We start from the raw sequence: 19,535 nt of genomic DNA on the forward strand, positions 1-19,535 counted from the left end.
CCTTAGGAAATGGGACATGGTGACTTTTCAGTGGGTTTTTTTGAGAAATGTGACATTGTGACCTTTTATTGGGGTTTTTAGGGAAATGTGATGTGGTGACTTTTTAATAGGGTTTTTAGGAAATGGGACATGGTGAAGTTTTAATGGGGTTTTTAGGTGGTAAATTCCATAGGAAATGGGACATGGTGACTTTTCAGTGGGATTTTTTTAGGAAATGCATATGGTGAATTTTTAATGGGGTTTTTGGGTGGGTGGGGGATTCCTTAAGAAATGGGAAATGGTGAATTTTTAAGGGTTTTTTTAGGAAATGGGACATGGTGACTTTAATGGGGTTTTTAGGTGGGAAATGGGGAGTGATAAGTGATAAAAGCCAGGAGGTGCCAAGGTGGCCCATCCTGAAGGGTTTGATGGAGCACTGGCCTGAGAGCTGGATTATCCAGAATAGAAAAATTATAATGTATAGAAAATTCATAATACATAAAAATTATAGTATACAAAAATATATAGAGATTATAATGAGTATTAAATTATGCATAAAATTGTACTATATTAAAACTATATATAAAATTTAATATAATATTGATAAATATATAATATATCTATATTATATAATATATGGATTATAATATATAATCTATGTATTATGTATTATACAACATATTATATTATATTATATTATATTATATTATATTATATTATATTAATTATATTATATTGTATTGTATTATATTATACTATATTACATTACATTATATTATATATTATATATAATATATATATATAATTATATTTTTAAATTATAAAAGAAATAAATGCTGTTTTATAGTCTATAATTTCTTCTATTTATATTAAAATCATAACCAAATTTAAAAATAAAATCATAACCAAATTTATAAATAAAATCTATAATATAGAAAATTATATTAAAAGTTATAATATATAAAGTTATTTATAAAATTGTATATAAAATTATGTTTAAAAATTATAACATCAAAATTAGGGTTTATGTTTAATAATTTCTTATATTTATATTTAACATATAATATAGAACATATAGAAAAACTGTAATATATAAAATGTGTATATTTTAATATATTATATATAAAATTATACACTTATGTTCATTATATAATTTTATATTTATGAATAAATTTGTGTATGTCACATTATAAATTATGCCCTTATAATTTATATTTTAAATTGTATTATATTAAAATATGTAAAAAAATTTTAATAGTTTTTATGCATACATTTTTTACATTTTTATGTTTCAGTTTTACATTTATACATGGAAAATTATAACATAAAATTTTAAAGTAAAATTATGACTAAAAAATATATATTTAAAAATTATAATATAGAAAATGTATCTATAAATGTATATAAATATACAACATGTAAAATGTATATAAAATATTAAAAATATTTATATATCTAAATTGCTTTAAAGCAGATGTTCAATAAGTATTATTAATAACTAAACAATAACACAAAAATAAATAAAAATAAATAATGTAAAATATCAAATAAATCATATGAAAATCAATGAGAATAAAATCATAAGAGCTGACATTAAATAATAATTTTAAATTACATCAAGGAAAGAACAAATTGTTTCTTTCCATCTCTTCCCTTCATATTTATTTTAATGCTTTTTTTTTTGGTTTTCCTAAAATTTGGAAGGAAAACCTGGAGTAAAGGAACAGCAGCATGGAGCAGCTGTGAACTCCCACACAAGCTGAGGCTGCTGTGTCATTTTTGTTATTTATTTGTTCATTTATTTATTTCTTCCACGTGTTCCATCAAAAACCACCTCTGCTTCCAAATCCCACTTCAGGGAACTAAAATCTTGGATAAAAAGATTTCCTGGCTAATTATTAAGACTATTTAATTCGGAGGATTCTTGATGGGAAGTTTTAAATCCCAACATGCAGGAGCTCAAAGTTGTGCCCTGCCCTTTTCTCCATCTTTTACAATTCCCTAAGTTTGGAGGTGAACAGGAATTTTAAAAATCCTCCAGTAAAATGAATCTGACACAGTTGTTATTCTCTTTGATCTTATGAATGAGAATACTTATTCTCATATAATAAGAACACTTTAATTCTCTTTAATGTTATTAAATGTGACCATTCTTCTCTCCCCCAAAATTAACAATATGGCCCCATACAGGTAAAATCCAAGTTGGATTTAAGGAAAGATTAATTTGCACCAATTTTCATGGGTAAGTTGTATAAAATATGGGAAGAAAGGAACTCGAGAGATGTGATCATTAATCACTGGGGAAAGCAGTGGCAGGAATGTATCCCTCTAAAATTCCAAGCAATTTTAGGTTCATACTGATAGTTCCTCCTACACTCAGTACAGTTTCCTCCTCTGAGGCAAACAGAATAGAAATATATAGAAAAAAAACAGAAATAAAAATAAGTAGAAAACATAATAGAAAAATAAAGAAAAGGAAAATAGAAAAAATAGAAATAGAATTAGAAATGAATAAAAATAAATAGAAATAGAAAAGATAAACGTAGAAAGAAAATATAAATAGAAATAAAAATAAATACAAATAAAAATAAATAGAAATAAAAATAAACAGAAATAAAAATTTCCTGGAAAAGTTTTAGAAATCTAGGAAGTTTGGAGGTGTTTTCCTCAACCCAAATTCTGCTTTCTCCACCTTCTTACCTGGCCCTAGCTTGGAAATCGCATACAGAAGGTCGTAGTTGATGACTGGAGTGGCATCCTCCACTTGTTTCCAATCCACGGGAGGGGAGGCAGGAGGGGAGATCAGGAACTGCTTGTCTGGATTTGGGGGGGCCAGGTGGGAGCTCCCGATGTGCAACGTCTGCAAGAGAAACCAGGGAATCCCAAAGTGTCCCTGCATCCCTGTGTCCCTGCATGCCTGCATTCCTGAGTCCCTGCATTCCTGAGTCCCTGCATCCCTGAGTGCCTGCATCCCTGAATTCCTGCATCCCTGAATTCCTGCATCCCTGAATCCTTGTATCCCTGAATTCCTGCATCCCTGAATCCTTCCATCCCTGCATCCCTGAATGCCTGCATCCCTGAATCCCTCAATTCCTGCATGCCTTCATGCCTGTATCCCTGAATGCCTGCATCCATGAATCCTTGCCTTCCCTGAATCCCTGAATGCCTGCATCCCTGTATGCCTGCATCCCTACATCCCCGTATCCCTGAATGCCTGCATCCCTGAATCCTTCCATCCCTGCATCCCTGAATGCCTGAACCCCTGCATCCCTCAATTCCTGCATCCCTGAATCCCTGCATCCCTCAATTCCTGCATCCCTGAATCCCTGCATCCTGGGGATGTCGTGCCCTGCCCGGCACTCAGGGTGGCAGCACCAGCCAGGATCCAGCTCCAAGGGAAATTCCAACGGGATATTCTTCCCTAAAAATCAAACATCTGCCCTTCCAAACCTCCAGCAAGAGGACAGGGCCTCTAAGGCTTCATGTCAAATGGTGCTGGGAGTCATCCCCGAAAGTGAGAGCGCAGGGAATTCCAGCAGGGATAAAAATAACCTGGACCATGGGGGGCGTCCAACACTTCGGGATTCGTTTTCCCACTCCATTTTCAGAGGGAAAAGCACCTCGAAAAGGAGCCTGAGTGCAAGAGCCCGAGTTTGGGCAGGAGCAGAGAGCAGGGACCTCAGAGCTGCCCTGGGGGAGATCCCAAAGACTGGAATGGGCAGGGAAAGCCTGGAACGTGCAGCTCCAGAACCTGGAATGTGCAGCTCCAGAACCTGGAATGTGCAGCTCCAGAACCTGGAATGTGCAGCTGCAACCTGGAATGTGCAGCTCCAGAGCCTGGAAAGTGCAGCTCCAGAGCCTGGAAAGTGCAGCTCCAGAGCCTGGAAAGTGCAGCTGCAGCCCGGAATGTGCAGCTCCAACCTCCAATGTGCAGCTGCAGCCTGGAACATGCAGCTCCAAGACTGCAATGTACATTTCCAGCCTGGAATGTGCAGCTCCACACTTTGGATCCCCCAGGGACTACCTGGGTGCTGGCAGAGCCCACCCATCCTCCCCCAGCCCTTTAAATTCTTGGAATGTGCTCATTCTTATCCAAGGTTATCCAAAAAAATGGGAAATACCAACGTCCTCCAAACCCATGGAGCTCTGCAACAACCCTGGATCCTCTAATTAATCAGACAAAAACGACCATGAAGGAATTCTGGGATGCTGAGATAATAAACACTTGAAACAATCCCCAGATTTCCAGAAACTTGGGAGAAACTCTAGAGAAGAAAGCAAATTACTTGAGAAGACCAAGAAGAAACATGCACAAAACCTAGTGCAAGAAAAAGGGTTAAATTCCCATCATCTTTCCAACCCTGTTATCCCAAGGTTTTCCAAACAGCCATCAGCTGGAGGATTTATCGGAGTCAGCACAAGGAAAGCTTTCCCCCCTAGGATCATCCCAACAAGCTTTTTTTACCTGAGCAAAATAGAGTTTGAGTTCTTTTCCAAGGAATTCTGTCTTGTCCAGCTGGATCTTGGCATCTGCTGCAGACAAAGGGTTGCTGAAGTTTATTCTCACTCTTTTGAAGCTCTTAAAATACTGAAAGGTGAGGTCCCTGTCGTAGGGTCGGAACAGGGATTCAAATTTGGCCTGGAGAGAAAGGAGCAGAGGAGAAAATCAGCATGAAACACTAATAAAGGAATTAATTAAAAATGAGAAGTGGCAAACTACCACTCTTGAATATTGATTATTGTAACAGCTTCGTTTATTTTCCTTTTTCTTTTTAGAATGAAGTTTTCTACCTTATCTCTTATTTCTCCATATCATTAAAATAGATTGTTATTATTAATAAGTGATATTGTCACTTATTATATTATTATCAGAAATTAATGTTGGACAAGACACTCCAATTTAGCTACAGAAGATATTGAAATGTTTCTTAGAAAATTAATACCCAAAAACCTTGAGAAAAAAGTCTGCCAAGCCTTTCCCCAACCGTGCAAATTTCAATGGAACCAACACAAGTTTTAACAGAGAAAAATGAAAAAATCCTGATTTTCAAGCTAAATGTGATTTTCTTCAGTGACTCAGCACAAAGAATGAAGTCCATGAGCATCTCCTGCTTTCCTGCTATTTTTAATTTAATTTATGGAAAGTGCTTCCACTCTCCCTGCAGGATTCCAGGCCAAGGAGAGACACAAGAGGAGGCTCTGGAGCTGCCAGGCCCTCCCCAAAAGCTTTATTCCAATGAGTTCAGGATTCAAGTTGGAGGAATTTCCAGGTATTTTCTATCCCTAAAAGCTTCCCAGAAACTCAGGATAAAGCCACAATAAACATTACTCCATTGAGGGCTTTTTACTACAATATTTTCAATTAGTAGGGGGAAAAAAGCAGGGAAATTACGTAAGAAGGCAGAAATTAATTCACAATTTCATTTTCCTCCCTGAGAAGCTGCACTTCACACACTCACCACAGCTGGGTATAAAATAATTTTATTTCACAGAGATTTTCAAATCAGAGCTGTTCTGCTTCTGCAACTTCTTCAGAACGAGCTCTGAAACAGGAGCAGGACCCTCCCCACACGGAGCTGGTATTTGGGATACCTCAAAATATACCTCTGGTGTATCTCAAAGCTGAGATGGAACCACGGAAAATACACCCAAAACTGCATTTCAGAGTACCCATGCTGTATTTAAAGACAGAGACATCTGGGGTTTTTTTCTGTTTTTTTAAAAATGTTAATTTATTTATTTAAATATGTGATTGTAGAAGTCAGAAATGTCACTTTATCACTATGACACTAAAAAAAAGTTATTTTTGTCCTTAAGGTATCTTAGCAATAACAGCTCACTGTATCAGGACTGATAAATATTTTATATTCTTTTGTATTTACATTATTATTTATTTCATATTGCCAACCAGTCAAATACAGACCCAAGAGGATTTCTTATAGTTTTACCAGTAAAAAAAAAAAAAAATCCCAGAAGTATCAAATGGATTACAAATTCGTGGAAATTGCTACCAAAATTAGAATTAAATATTTGCTGATTAATTCATTAGTGACAAATGGATTACAAATTTGTGGAAATTGCTACCAAAATTAGAATTAAATATTTGCTGATTAATTCATTAGTAACAAATGGATTACAAATTTGTGGATCTTGCTACCAAAATTAGAATATTTGCTGATAATTCATTAGTATCAAATGGATTACAAATTCGTGGAAATTGCTACCAAAATTAACATTAAATATTTGCTGGTAATTCAGAATACACCACACAGTCGAAGAAGTCTGGAGGGAAGACTTGAGATAATTTTCCCAACCACACAGAGCTAAAATTGAATAATTCCCAGGGTTGGAATCATTCCCACCAGAGCAGGCTGCTGCAGACTCCCGAGCTCCAAGACTTTTATGGCAAACTGGAATTTCCTTCCAAGTCCAAACCCCGTTGGGAGCATCACCTCCAAAGCGGAGCTCCCAGAAATAACCCCAAAACAACCTACCCTTGTTTCTGGCTGGGTGAAGACCTCCCCATCTGCCAGGCAGGCGATGAGCGAGCCGAAAGTGTAGTGGAAATTTCGGAAATGCATTTTGGGGCCGAGCCCCAGCGCTGCCCGCAGAAATCCCGGCGCTTTGGGCAGCCCTGGCTGCCGCTCACAGCGTTTATAAGGCACAGCCAGTCCAGCCCCTGGTGAAAAAAAGCTCCCCGAGCATCCTGTGGGTGACAGCGAATTCCTGAGCAGAGTCCCGCATGCTTGGAAGGAGTCAGGAACAAAATGTAAGCGGGACTGGAAAGAGGTGACGTCAGTAATTAGTCAGCTTCTCCTCTGCTAATTACCGGGAGCATGGAAAATCCAGCTGAGCTGAGCAGGGCAGCTGCTGCCCAGCCTCTTGCAGCATAGTTTCCACTGGCAGTAATTCCATGCAGCTCCCACTCCGAGTGCCACGGATGGAAAATGTTCCTGCCTCGGCAGAACGCTCCGGGAAGGGGCTGCAGTGAAGGCAGCAGGGAAAAGGCCTAATTCCTGAATTCCTGATGCTCTGGGGATGGAAAACAAATCCCTCAGCTCGGTTCTTGTGCCACTAAACAGGCACAGGTTGAAATTTAGAGATTGATTTGGGGAAATGATTTTCCTGCCATCACAAGGAGGATTCGTTTGGAAGCTTCTTCAAAGCAACTCTTGTGGATTAATTACGGTTCTCGCCTCATTAAAAACTTTCCCAGCCTCACCGAGCAGTGAGGGCTTTGTCAGGGGTTGGTTTGTGCTTCTTTTTCCTACCAGGAGCCTGCTCAGCAATGTGCTGACAGGGTTCTACCAGAACCTGAGACACAGCAGCACGGAGCAGCTGTGCAACCTGAATTCCTGACATTTTCTGGGACACCTGAATCCCAAAGCATTTCCCAAAAAGCAACACAGAACACAAGTTTTTGTGGTTTTTCCTTGTTAAATATTTTTTTTTTTGAGGAGGAGTTTTTTTGCTTTGTGTGTTTGTTGGTTTTTTTTTTTTAAGCAAGAACCACTAAAAAAAGCTCATCACCATTTCAAGCAATTAATGAAGTTTAAACTGAAGCTTTCACAAGTTATTTGAAACTCTCCCCCACGCACACGCAGCTCCAAAATTATAACACAGTCAAAATCTTAAGTGCCTTTAGTTAATTCTGCTTTAACACAGGGCTATGACAGAAGCACCAAGTTTTAGGGAGTACCTGCAAACAATGCACAGTGCTAAGTTTAAAACCTGATTTCATCAATATTTAACTACACAAAACTTTCCACATGAAGACTTTTCTCCATTTTTAGGGGGGTCTGCTTCCTAAATCCCCATTTAAAGTCAAACTCTCTGCTGTTCTCAGGTTACCTCAGTGTAAAAGTTACCACAGCAAGAAAATACTTAATACAATTTCTTAGAACTTTTTCTTGGAAGTCATCACTTAAAAATCCCAGGATCACTGAAGCTGGAAAAGCACTTCAAGAGTCCCAGCTGTGACTGAATCATCACCCACCTTGTCCCCAACCCTGAGTGCCACATCCAGACATTCCTTGGACACCTGCAGGGATGGAGACCCCAAACCCCCCTGGGGAGCCCTTTCCAAGGCCTGAGCACCTTTTCTGGGAAGAATAGGATGAATTCCTTCAGTGAGGATGGGATGAGAGGTCTGCACTGGGCACACACAGAAATTCAGGATTCACAGGCAGCCCTGACAGTCCTGAGGCCCAGAAACCACAGCGAGTACATCCTAAATCCTGGCCCTGACCTGGAATTCATGTCAGGTACCCTCAGGCCTTCAGATGTGGAAGGAGCAGGTGTGACTCCACAGAGCAGAGGTTGGGATGCTCACCTGGAAAGAATGGCCATGACTCACCTGAGCACAAAGCAAACAGGCTGCCCACATGCCAGGGAACTGCAGCTCCTGATAAGAGATCAGAGCAGGTTCCTGCTCTAAGCTGGCACAGTCTCGGGTCACTGCAGCACCTCCAGGGGACATTTCTGTCCCTGGAGCTCATGAGGAGTAAAAGAGAAAACATCTCTCTGACTGCCATCCTCAAGGCCACCTGCACATTACTGAGAGCCAGGGAAAATTACTTCAGAAGCCACCCCTCAAACAGAACTTTGTCATCTAATCCAGGACCAGAGCCTGGCTAGGAACAAACCAAGTGGGTCTGAGAAATTCAACACCTCACAAAATAATTTTTTCACAGTGTTCTCCAGATTTAAAAGAAACATGTAAGTCCTACTGATACACACAATGTTTTTAACTTGGCTTTTTAAAACCCCAAAGAAATCACTCATAGTATGTTCCACTTTATCACTATCACCATGATTGTTTAACGTGGTTGTGTACCAAATCATGGAAGCACAAAAAGGTTTGGGCTGGAAGGGACCTCAATGCTCACACCAGTGCCACCCCTGCCATGGCAAGGGACACCTCCCACTGTCCAGGGCTGCTCCAAGCCCCAGTGTCCAACCTGGCCTTGGGCACTGCCAGGGATCCAGGGGTCTCCCCACCCTCCCAGGGAACAACTCCCAGTTCCCAAAATCCCATCTAGCCCTGCCCTCCTCCATCTCAGGCCAGGTCTCTCAGTGTGAGTTATTAACACCAAACTCAAGCATTTTGTCAAAAGAAAAAGCCCCAGTTCCCACTGCCCCTGGTGCAGGTAATTGAAGAGCTGTTCAAGGTAGGGCTTTGTGTGGAGAGCCCTGAGATGATGTGGAAACCACAAAGCAAAGTTACGAAAGCTCCACTGCCAAACCCCGAGTGTTGCAATGTTCCCTCCTGGAAGGTTCAGTACCCACGTGCAAACAACCATGGCTGGGACAGGAACATTGCAACACCTCGGGAGTCCTGGATTTGATGTTCTGATATTATCAGAGGGCAGCTTTTCTGCTCCATTATCTCCCTTTGGAGAGTCTGCTGCTTCCTGTCCTCTCTTTGAGACTCCCTGGTGAGCTGCAGACAGAACAAAGGCAAAATCACCTGCACAGGAGGGACTGGAGCTGCTGCAGAGAGCCCAGAGGAGGCTCCAGGATGAGCAGAGGGATGGAGCAGCTCTGCTGGCAGGAAAGGCTGGCACAGCTGGCATTGTTCACCTGCACAGGAGAAGCTTTGGGCTGAGCTCAGTGTGGCCTTGCAGGGCCTGGAGGAGCCCCAGGAAAGCTGGAGAGAGACAATTTCCAGGGAATGCAGGGACGGGACACAGGGAATGGCTCCCACTGAAAAATTACAGGTTTGGGTGGGATGTTGGGAAAAAAACTATTCCCTGTGAGGATGGGCAGGCCCTGGCACAGGGTGGGCAGAGCAGCTGGGGCTGCCCCTGGATCCCTGGCAGTGCCCAAGGCCAGGCTGGACACTGGGGCTGGGAGCAGCCTGGGACAGTGGAAGGTGTGCCTGCCATGGCAGGGGTGGCACTGGGTGGGCTCTGAGGTCCCTTCCCACCCAGACCATTCCATGGTTCCATGGTGCTGCTGCACTTTGGGATTGAAAGCAAAGGGCTCAGAGCAGCAGGACAGGACAGCAGGGTCAGCTCCACTTCCTCAGCTGTCACCTTTCCCTTGGAAGCTGCAGATTCCAGGGCTCACATTCTGGAAGTTGAGATCTAAAATTGCAGACAAGGTGCTCAATCAAAACCTAAAGTGCTCCCAAACACCAAGAGCACCTGAGAGACCCTCCAGCACTGCCAAGGACAGAAATGTGACAGAGACCATTTTTGGAACATTTTGTGGGGCTGGAAGGACAATTACAGAGTCCAATAAATATATGAAATAGTGGGAGCACAGAAGGACTGAATGCCATCATTAGCCCCACAATTTCATCTCCACGTGCAGTGGAATAGGCAAGGCACAGAAGAGAAGGAAGTGAGGCCACAGAAGCAGAAATCAAGCAAGTCACCAAAAGTGCCAATAACTACAACAGCAAAGTGAACAACCAGAGAAGGGAAATGAATGTGAAGTTAAATATGTTGGGAACTCTCTAAGTTGATAAAATTATTCCCCAAGAGCCATAAACCAGAACAATCCAGTCCATTCTCCTCCCTGGCAGGTTTTACAGCTGCCCTTGGAGGTGCTCTTTGTGTAATCCCTGCACTCCCACTCCAGAACTGCTGCTCTTTTCCTATCAACACACAGCTTCTATTCCTGTCTCCATGTTAATTATCCTGCCTCAGCCCTTCCTCAGGACAGGGATAAACACCTTGAAGTTATCTACAATGAAAATCACACTGGTTTCATTTTCCTGGCACAGCCTTACTCTTATTTTACTGGCCACAAATGACTCCACATTACCAACCACTCCCTTGCTCCCCACAAAAAAAAAAAAAATACCCAAAAACAAAAATCATAAATTCCCAGACTGGTTTGGCTTGGGAGAGAGCTCAAAGCCCACCCAGTGCCACCCCTGCCATGGCCGGGACACCTTCCACTGTCCCAGGCTGCTCCCAGCCCATGTCCAACCTGGCCTTGGGCACTGCCAGGGATCCAGGGGCAGCCACAGCTGCTCTGCCCACCCTGTGCCAGGGCCTCACTGCCCTCTGAGTAAAGAATTTCTTCCTAAGATTTCTTTAACATTAATACTGGGGTGATAATTCTGACTCCCTTCTCCTCCCTGTGTTTGTGACCTGGGTGTGCTTGGCATTGGAAAAATTTACAGGGCTAAGTCAGAGGCATGAGGGGGTGTGGTGCCATGCCAGGCATGGCCAGTGCCAGGCTCCCAGTGCTCAGGCTGCTGGAGCAATCTGGGGAGAAAAGTGTTCCAAAGTAGGATTGGTCTGTTTTACTTCATGAGAAATCCTGTCAGACTTGCAGAGAGAAATCATGTCCAGGTTTCCTTTCAGACACCTTTCCCAGAGCAGCTGGGGCTGCCCCTGGATCCCTGGCAGTGCCCAAGTCCAGGCTGGACACTGGGGCTGGGAGCAGCCTGGGACAGTGGGAGGTGTCCCTGCCATGGCAGGAGGGTGAAACTAAATAATCTTTAAGGTCCCTTCCAACCCAAACCATTCTGCAATTCTGTGACAACTTCTGCTTTGTTGTTATGGAAAACTGTGTTTTAAAGTTACCTATTCCACGTTATATTATCTGCATTCCTCAGAAAGATGTAAGTGAAATAAATCCATTCCTCCAGCAGGGAAATCATCTGCACAAACCAATCTGTTAGTGAGCACAGAAGTCTGTGGGGTCCCAGAATGAACTGCACAAGGAGCACGTGCAGACTTATTTACAGTAAAGAAATCAGAGCACAGCAACACAAGCCCACAAAGTGGTTTTCCACATGACACCATGCCCTGGGTGGAGCCAAGGAATGCCACACTCCATAGAAAAGGGGCAGCAGCAGCTCCTGTCCCCACCTGTGCCCCAGCAAACACAAGGGCTCAGAGTGCTGCACAGCCCTGCAGTATTCACCCCCTGAATGCCCAGGCAGACAGAGCCCAACGTTTGGGCAGGTTTGAGCAACTTTAGCATCTGATTCCATGGAATGGGGCACAAAGGCTGGGTGCGTTGGTGGCTAGGACTGCTGGGGTACATCCCTTGAGCTTTACTGCAGCATCAGCCTCATGACACGGCTGAGACAATTGGAAGATGGCAAAGCTCACGCACACCCAGCAGCAGCCAAAGACTTCTTTGTTGCAGAGCATTTAAAAAACTTTCCAGCCAATAGCACATTGCCAAAGCTCACAGACAGTTGTTCTAACCAATTACTAAAAGCACACGTACACCTGCTGCACACAATGCTGGCTTGACTTCTTTTCATTAACAACACACAATACTCCATTAATAATTTAAAACCTTCTACTATCTGGCTAAGCATATTTTTCTGCAGTCATAAGGTCTATCTTAGCCAAGCCTAAAACACAAGCTATTGTTTCATGTCCTTGCTTGCTGTACTATTGTAACTTTTCTACTTTCAGACTTTCAGCTTTGCAGCTAGCTCTAAGTTTTTTGCTCTGTTTCTGTGTTGCTTTCACAGCTTCCTGAAAGTCTTCTTACCTTTACTGTGTTCCCCACAACATGGCTGGGCTCCACCCAATTATGCTGAGTGCTCCTCTCAAAGGAGTATTCCACAGCTCTAAAACTCCAGCACCGAGCAATTCTGAGATCTTTTCAGAAAGAAAGATTGCTAGAAATATCTATCAGAGCATTAACTGAGCACAATTAGCACTGGCATGCTCTGTATGGTAACAGAGATATTTACTGCAAAGGAAAAACTCAGCTGACAATAAAAGCTGAAAAGCACATGTCTGGGGTGCAGGGTCACCTCTGTTTCAGACTTCCACCTATTCCAGGAAAATCTCCTGTTCCAAACAGAGGCAGAGGAATGAGTGCCCATTTTCTAAGATGTCAGGCAAACCCATAGGAAAGCCAGTGGAAAAGTCATGAGGATTCTGCACCTTAAGACAACAAGACTCAAATACAAACTCAAGACTCAAACACTTTTCTACACCTGAAGTTACAGAGGGATACATGTCAATGAGTTTGTAAAAAAACTCTGCCTATTTCTACTGTCTTTATTTCTGTTTAAACTCATTAACTGCTTTACTCTCATTCCAAAATTATCTACAGGCAATGTATTTATAGTAGAAAAAGCACATTATGAAACACCTTTTGCAGTAATTGGGTTGGGAGATTAGAAAAGGGAAGGAGAAAGTTCTTGCAAAGTCAATCCAAGAAACATTTCCTTCACCCCAGAGAGAGAATTTGGGTCCAGATCATCAAAACAGCCTTCAAGAAGATGCTTTTTAAAAGTCTATGAAAATTCCTGAGGAGAACTGTCCAGCAATAATATAATTAATCCCTGATATGTTGGGGTGAGAGAAAATCAACAGCCAAAGACAAAAGAAAAAGCCAAAACGACAAGAAACCAGGACAAAAGTAATCAAGAACATTCCCATGGCCAGCTGCAGTTACAGTGTTGATTTTTATTTCTATTTCTGGCAGAAAGGAGGAAAGAAGGTGACAGGGACAAGAGCCCAGTGTGCAGCTCACCATGGAACCCGTGCAGAAGCCACCCCAGGAAAAGCTAACTCTGGAAAGGGAAGGGCAGGAAATCCTCAAACAACTCCTCTCCAGCCTGCTGAAGGCTTCTCTAAATATAGCTGTCTATATAAATCCTTCCCTCAGAGCGGAGGTTAAAAATGGGGGAAGAGGTGGAAATTCTCCAAAGATCACCTCTATTTGTCAGGAACTAAAAAAGGACAAGGGCTTTGAAAACAAAATGGGTTAATAGGGCATTTTTCATACTGGAGAAAAACTATTTACAGCAGAATTGAAGGAAGTGATTTGTTAAAAATGCTCCTGCAGCCCCCAAGACAAAAAGAGGTTTCTCCCAAGCACTGGGCAACAATGAATAAAGGAAGCATGAGAGATTCTTACCACTGCAACCAGGAAAAATCAGCTCCACTCTGACCTTTTCAAGGTTATTTATTTGAATTAATAGCTCAAAGGGGAAAAACCCCATCTAGACAGTAATTAACAGATCTGTGGAGCTGCAAGATGAAATAATTCAAGTTAGAAAGGAGAGACATGTTCAAACACATCACTCTTGAAGCAAAAAGGGGCTTTGGATCATTTTTCTTGAGTGAGGGGGCACCTTCTGCAGGGAGATCTTGCTGTTTTATGAAGAGGGAGCAGCTGTAAAGTTATTTATAAGTGAGACTGAGCAGAGGGAGAGGTGCAGGGCACAGGGCACATGCTCCCAGTCAGATTCCTGCATTCCTGGAGTGTGTCCTGCATGCTCTGCCAGCGAGCACAGCTGGAGCCCTGCACATCCCCAGGGCTGGGGGCACCAGTGCTGGGGCTGGGACAGGGCTCTGAGTGCCACGTCTGGGGACTGAACAGGGACCACATGTGAGTGATCTGCTGAAATGCTGACACAGCCACAAGGAGAACAACCCTGAGCAGCCCAGACACGCAGGGATGGGGAATGGAAGCACCCACAGAAACACAGCCTGTCTGTAACAGCTCCTGAGAGAGGATGGGGGTGAAAGGGACAGGAACAAAGCTCAGGGAATCCCAGAATCCCAGAATTCCCAAGGTTGGAAAAGCCCTCCCAGCCCATGCGGTCCCAGCTGTGCCCCATGCCCACCTTGTCCCCAGCCCAGAGCTCTGAGTGCCACCTCCAGGGGACACCTGCAGGGATGGGCACTCCAAAGCTCCCTGGGCAGCCCCTGCCCAGGCCTGAGCAGCCTTTCCATGGGGAAATTCCTGCTGCTGGCCAAGCTGAGCCTGCCCGGGCCCAGCCTGAGGCCGTTCCCTCTCCTCCTGTCCCTGTTCCCTGGCAGCAGAGCCCGACCCCCCCGGCTGTCCCCTCCTGGCAGGAGCTGTGCAGAGCCACAAGTGCCCCCTAAAACACTTCCCTAATCCTTTTCCATGGGAAGAAGGGAAAGTTCCTCACAAAGGATCCAGCAGTGCCACAGTCCAGCCCCACAGCTGACAGGACTTTACCCAAACCCCATCCAATCGAAGCCAAGGTGCTCAGAGCTCCCCCTGATCCAGACGTTCCCACAGGAAGCACATCCTTTCCCAATTCCTGCCTTCCATAGACGAGATCCAGAACGCTGAACCCAAACATGGCTCATTATTGAAAACAGCCCAGTGCCAATAAGATGAGATCAGTTTTGCTCTCATGTGTAAGAGCAGTGATGAAGACACAACGTATCTTATAGGAGAGGAGCTTTTAGAAGTCTCATTCTGAGCTGCTTGTGTAAGGTTGGGATCCAGATTCAGATTCCAGAATCCAAAGGAGCCACAGGAAGCATGGAGAGAGACAATTCCCAAGGGCTGGAGGGACAGGACCCAGGGAATGGCTCCCACTGCCAGTGGGCAGGTGTAGGAATGTGTTTTTTGCTGATGGAGTGACTAAATTGTTTTTTGTCTCTTTAAAAAGGCAAAAAGCTTAGAAGCTTCTTTCTTCAATTTGGTAAAAAGACACTTTATAGGATTTTTGTGACTTTAAACTTGGGAGCTACCTCATTGGACAGAGGCTAAAAGGTCTCACCTTAGGTATTTCACTAAAAAAAGAGAACAAAAGAAATAATCACTTTTGTAGGGTGTTTTGGTAAGAGTAAGAAGTTTTTGCTCTTAGCTTAGTTTTTTTTTTTTCTGTAAGAGCGTTGTTATTTTGCTTTTCATTAATTTTTTTTCTGTTTGTAACACAACCTCAGAAGCCATTCTGTTAATTTTATGCTATTTGAGGTAGCTGAGCTATCTCAGGTGTGATAGGTTCTCTGAGAGCTCATAAGACCTAACACAAACAGAAAACTATCAGAGCTGGATGGGAGATTGGGAATTGGGAATTGTTCCCTGGCAGGGTGGGCACGGGCTGGGATGGAATTCCCAGAGCAGCTGGGGCTGCCCCTGGATCCCTGGCAGTGCCCAAGGCCAGGTTGGACACTGGGGCTGGAGCAGCCTGGCACAGTGGGAGGTGTCCCTGCCATGGCAGGGGTGGCACTGGGTGGGTTTTAAGCCCAACTCAAACCATTCCCTAATTCCAATATGCATAACACATTATGTGTTCAAAATATGGATCTGTGGGAGAGGTTTTACAGCGACTCCTGTGAGCAGAGAGAAGTCTGATCAGAGGATCCATGCTCACCCCTGAAAGAATTTTCTACCAAGGTCGCTGACACAGAAACCAAGAAAGAAAGAAGGAGAAATAAAAGAACCCTGCAACTGCCTGTTCCAATAAACACGTGGTTTGTCTTTCCTGACCAATGGGTAAACTTCTGAGTTTTGTAAGAATGCATAAAAAGCATGCATTAATAAAAAGAGTTTGAAGTTTTCTGAAAATGGAGTGTTGATTTGTATTGTGATTGTCTCAACTGCAACATATATCCACTTTATAATGTTAGACTAAGAGCCTGATGTCAGCATCCCAGTCTTTTAAATATTCCCTGAGGAAAAAAACCTATTTCTTTGGCTCCCTGGCTTGATGACACACACACTGATCATCACAGCACCAAAGGCAGGTGGAAATTTTAGTTCAATATGATTCCATCTTCACTGAAACTTTTCTGAGAAGGCCAAAGAAGTCAAGATATTTTTACCTCACTTTGTACATTCCAGATAATGAAGGAGGTAAAGATAAAAGGTCAGTACAGAGGAAAAAAAAAAGCAAAAGGAATGAATCTGTGTCAGCCAGTCTGTATTCCCTACTCAACATCTCAATCAAGAGTCAATCAGTGCCTATTAAAGGTTCAGGTAAAACAATTAAAGAAGCCCAATTACTTCTTTGAGCAACCAAGGCTTTGCTTCCAAATCTGTTCTGAAAGTCAAAGGGGCTGGAGCGTGTCCAGGGCAGGGAACGGAGCTGGGAAGGGGCTGGAGAATTCCTGAGGGAGCTGGGAAGGGGCTGAGCCTGGAGCAAAGGAGGCTTAGGGGGGACCTTGTGGCTCTGCACAGCTCCTGCCAGGAGGGGACAGCCGGGGGGTCGGGCTCTGCTGCCAGGGAACGGGGACAGGAGGAGAGGGAACGGCCTCAGGCTGGGCCAGGGCAGGCTCAGTTTGGACAGCAGCAGGAATTTCCCCATGGAAAGGCTGCTCAGGCCTGGGCAGGGGCTGCCCAGGGAGCTTTGGAGTGCCCATCCCTGCAGGTGTCCCCTGGAGGTGGCACTCAGAGCTCTGGGCTGGGGACAAGGTGGGACTGCATGGGCTGGGAGGGCTTTTCCAACCTTGGGAATTCTGGGATTCTGGGATTCCCTAAGCTTTGTTCCTGTCCCTTTCACCCCCATCCTTTCTCAGGAGCTGTCACAGCTGGGAGGGCCAGGCTGTGCTCCAGGGAACAGGGACAGGAGGGCAGGGAACAGCCCCAGGCTGGGCCAGGGGAGTTTTCCCTTCTTAGTTTCACCTGCACTCTCCCACTGGCAGGCCTTCAAATTCTGCAGGTTGGAGTTTCTCCAGCAGAGCTGCTCATCCCTCAAGGCTCATGGAAATGAAACAGGCAGCACTGCCCTGAAGCCTGTATTCACTCCCCACAGAAGAGCCAAATGCCCCCTTTACCCAGAGGAGTGTCTTGGTGGTCCCTGCTCTGAGGCTGCTCCTCAGATGTTCCAGGCTTTTGGGAATTTGGAGCCAGGATAACCCACAGGTGTCATTCCATGGGCTGCTCTCCATCCCAGCTGGGCTCCAGCTGATCCAAGCCCTCCCAGAGCTGTTACTGCTCCCTGATAACATCTGAAGGAACAAGTCTGGTCCCTGTGCAGCAAGCAAAGCTGGGGAGAATGGTTTGGAACAGGCAGTTTTCCCTCAGGGGATCTCCAAAACCTCAGAGACAATTTTGTTTACCATTTCATCCCAGACTGGTTTGGCTTGGAAGGGACCTCAGAGCCCATCCAGTGCCACCCCTGCCATGGCAGGGACACCTCCCACTGTCCAGGGCTGCTCCAAGCCCCAGTGTCCAACCTGGCCTTGGGCACTGCCAGGGATCCAGGGGCAGCCCCAGCTGCTCTGGGCAACCTCTCCACCCTCCCAGGGAAGGACTTTTTTCCTAATTCCATTCTAAACTTTCCCTCCATCAGTTTGAAGCCATCACCTCTTGTCATCACAAACTGTTCTAAAAACCTCTTGAAAGTTCCAACCTTATTTCTTCCTCCTTCACTTTAAATTCTCACCTATTCCAGGGCTGTGAGTTGCCAACCCAGGCCTGCTCCCATTTCACTTCCTAATTTTCTGGATCTTAAAGAAAAAGAAAGAAAACCTTCCAGAAGGTTTCCTGCATCTATTGCTATTATTCCAAAAGGAGAATAGAGAAGAATCCTGGAATATCCTGAGTGGAAGGGACCCACAGGACCACTGATCCAAGCCCTGCCCTGCCCAGACCCCCAGCAACCCCAGCCTGGGCATCCCTGGCAGCGCTGTCCAAAGGCTCCTGGAGCTCTGGCAGCCTCGGGGCCGTGCCCATTCCCTGGGCAGAATTCCTACACCAATTAATTCCTCCTGCAATCACAAACATTTCTCTGCAGGGCCATGCCCTGGGGCTGTGTCCTCCCAGCAGAAAGCTGCCATGCTGAAGGAGCCCCACGGAAGTGGGGGTGGGCAGCACCTCTGGATGTCAGGGAGGCTCCTGGGAAGTCAATTCCTGGATCCCCACACAGACTGCAGCCACTCCACAATGACTGCACTGAGGGATTAAAAAAAGATTCAAATAACCCCCTGATGATTTTTTAATGCAAATTCCAACTGCAGTGCCAAGAAGGAGCTGTTTTTCCTGAAGACTCACAGGATACATTTGAATAGCTTCTAATGTATGAGCTGGTGTCATTTTTGCATTAGGAGATCCAAATATATTCAGATAAAACATCCAGAGCTGTGCTCTGTCACACAAGGGCCATTTACAGATTCCATGGACCACAGTTTTCCAGCCACCCATCTGAAAAATAACTACCTGCAGTGTGCTTCTTCCATCCTTGGAAAAATCTATGATTTACACTTCCATTTCCAAGCATTAAACACTGAATTCCTGTTCACTGAGTGGGAACACAAAAGTGGGTACTTGGAAATTCCACTACAGAGTAGCTGAGTAACCAGCAGCCTCATTTAGAAAACTTTTGAATGTGGGAAATATATTCCAAAATGTAAAGGCTTTTTCCAATGTGTTTCCACTCCTGCTGGGAATACACGCAAATGATCCAGAGTAAATTAATAATGATTTTGCCCTCATTTGGGTACTCAAAAGGTAATAAACATTTTCAGACAGTATTTCATGGCAATTATTTTTCTATTCATCTAAAAAAAATTCATTCAATTTGGAAAAACATTCCAACACCTCTGCCATCCAGGATTTCCAACCAAACCTGCTGAGGAAGAACAAAACTTTCTAAAAAAAATCCAGAAATCTCTCTGCTTTGTTCAAAAATTGGTATTTTGGATCTAAGGAATGTGAGCTGAGGAATTATGACGTTCATTTATTCCTAACCCACCTGAAAGGGAAGGAAAAAGTTCCTTCAAGAGCTTTCTCCAAGTCATCTTGAGAGACATTTCCCCAAACCATCAGAGAGCAGCCAAATATTGGAATGTCTAGAGCCTCTCAGAAAATCTCCACCAGGAAAAAGGGTTAAAGGACAAGGCAGAAATGAAAAG

The 19,535-nt window shown here is 44.0% G+C and overlaps 1 protein-coding gene across 2 annotated transcripts in view; it reads right to left on the bottom strand.

The window, feature by feature from the left end:
* RCAN1 (regulator of calcineurin 1) overlaps nt 1–19,535 on the bottom strand; it is a 38,305-nt gene that overhangs the window by 3,685 nt on the left and 15,085 nt on the right. Inside the window, exons 1-3 of one of the 2 annotated variants that reach the window (XM_068179490.1) lie at nt 6,474–6,718; nt 4,445–4,618; nt 2,680–2,839 (exon numbers count right to left, since the gene is read on the bottom strand). In XM_068179490.1, the coding sequence (XP_068035591.1) occupies nt 2,680–2,839; nt 4,445–4,618; nt 6,474–6,560 (421 nt within the window). In that variant the 5' untranslated portion in view covers nt 6,561–6,718. Of the gene's footprint in view, nt 1–2,679; nt 2,840–4,444; nt 4,619–6,473; nt 6,719–19,535 lie in introns of those variants that run through there. The other variant, XM_068179489.1, reaches the window with a different exon arrangement.

Source organism: Anomalospiza imberbis, chromosome 2 (genome assembly GCF_031753505.1).
Source record: "Anomalospiza imberbis isolate Cuckoo-Finch-1a 21T00152 chromosome 2, ASM3175350v1, whole genome shotgun sequence".
In the NCBI taxonomy this organism is placed as follows: Eukaryota; Metazoa; Chordata; class Aves; order Passeriformes; family Viduidae; genus Anomalospiza; species Anomalospiza imberbis.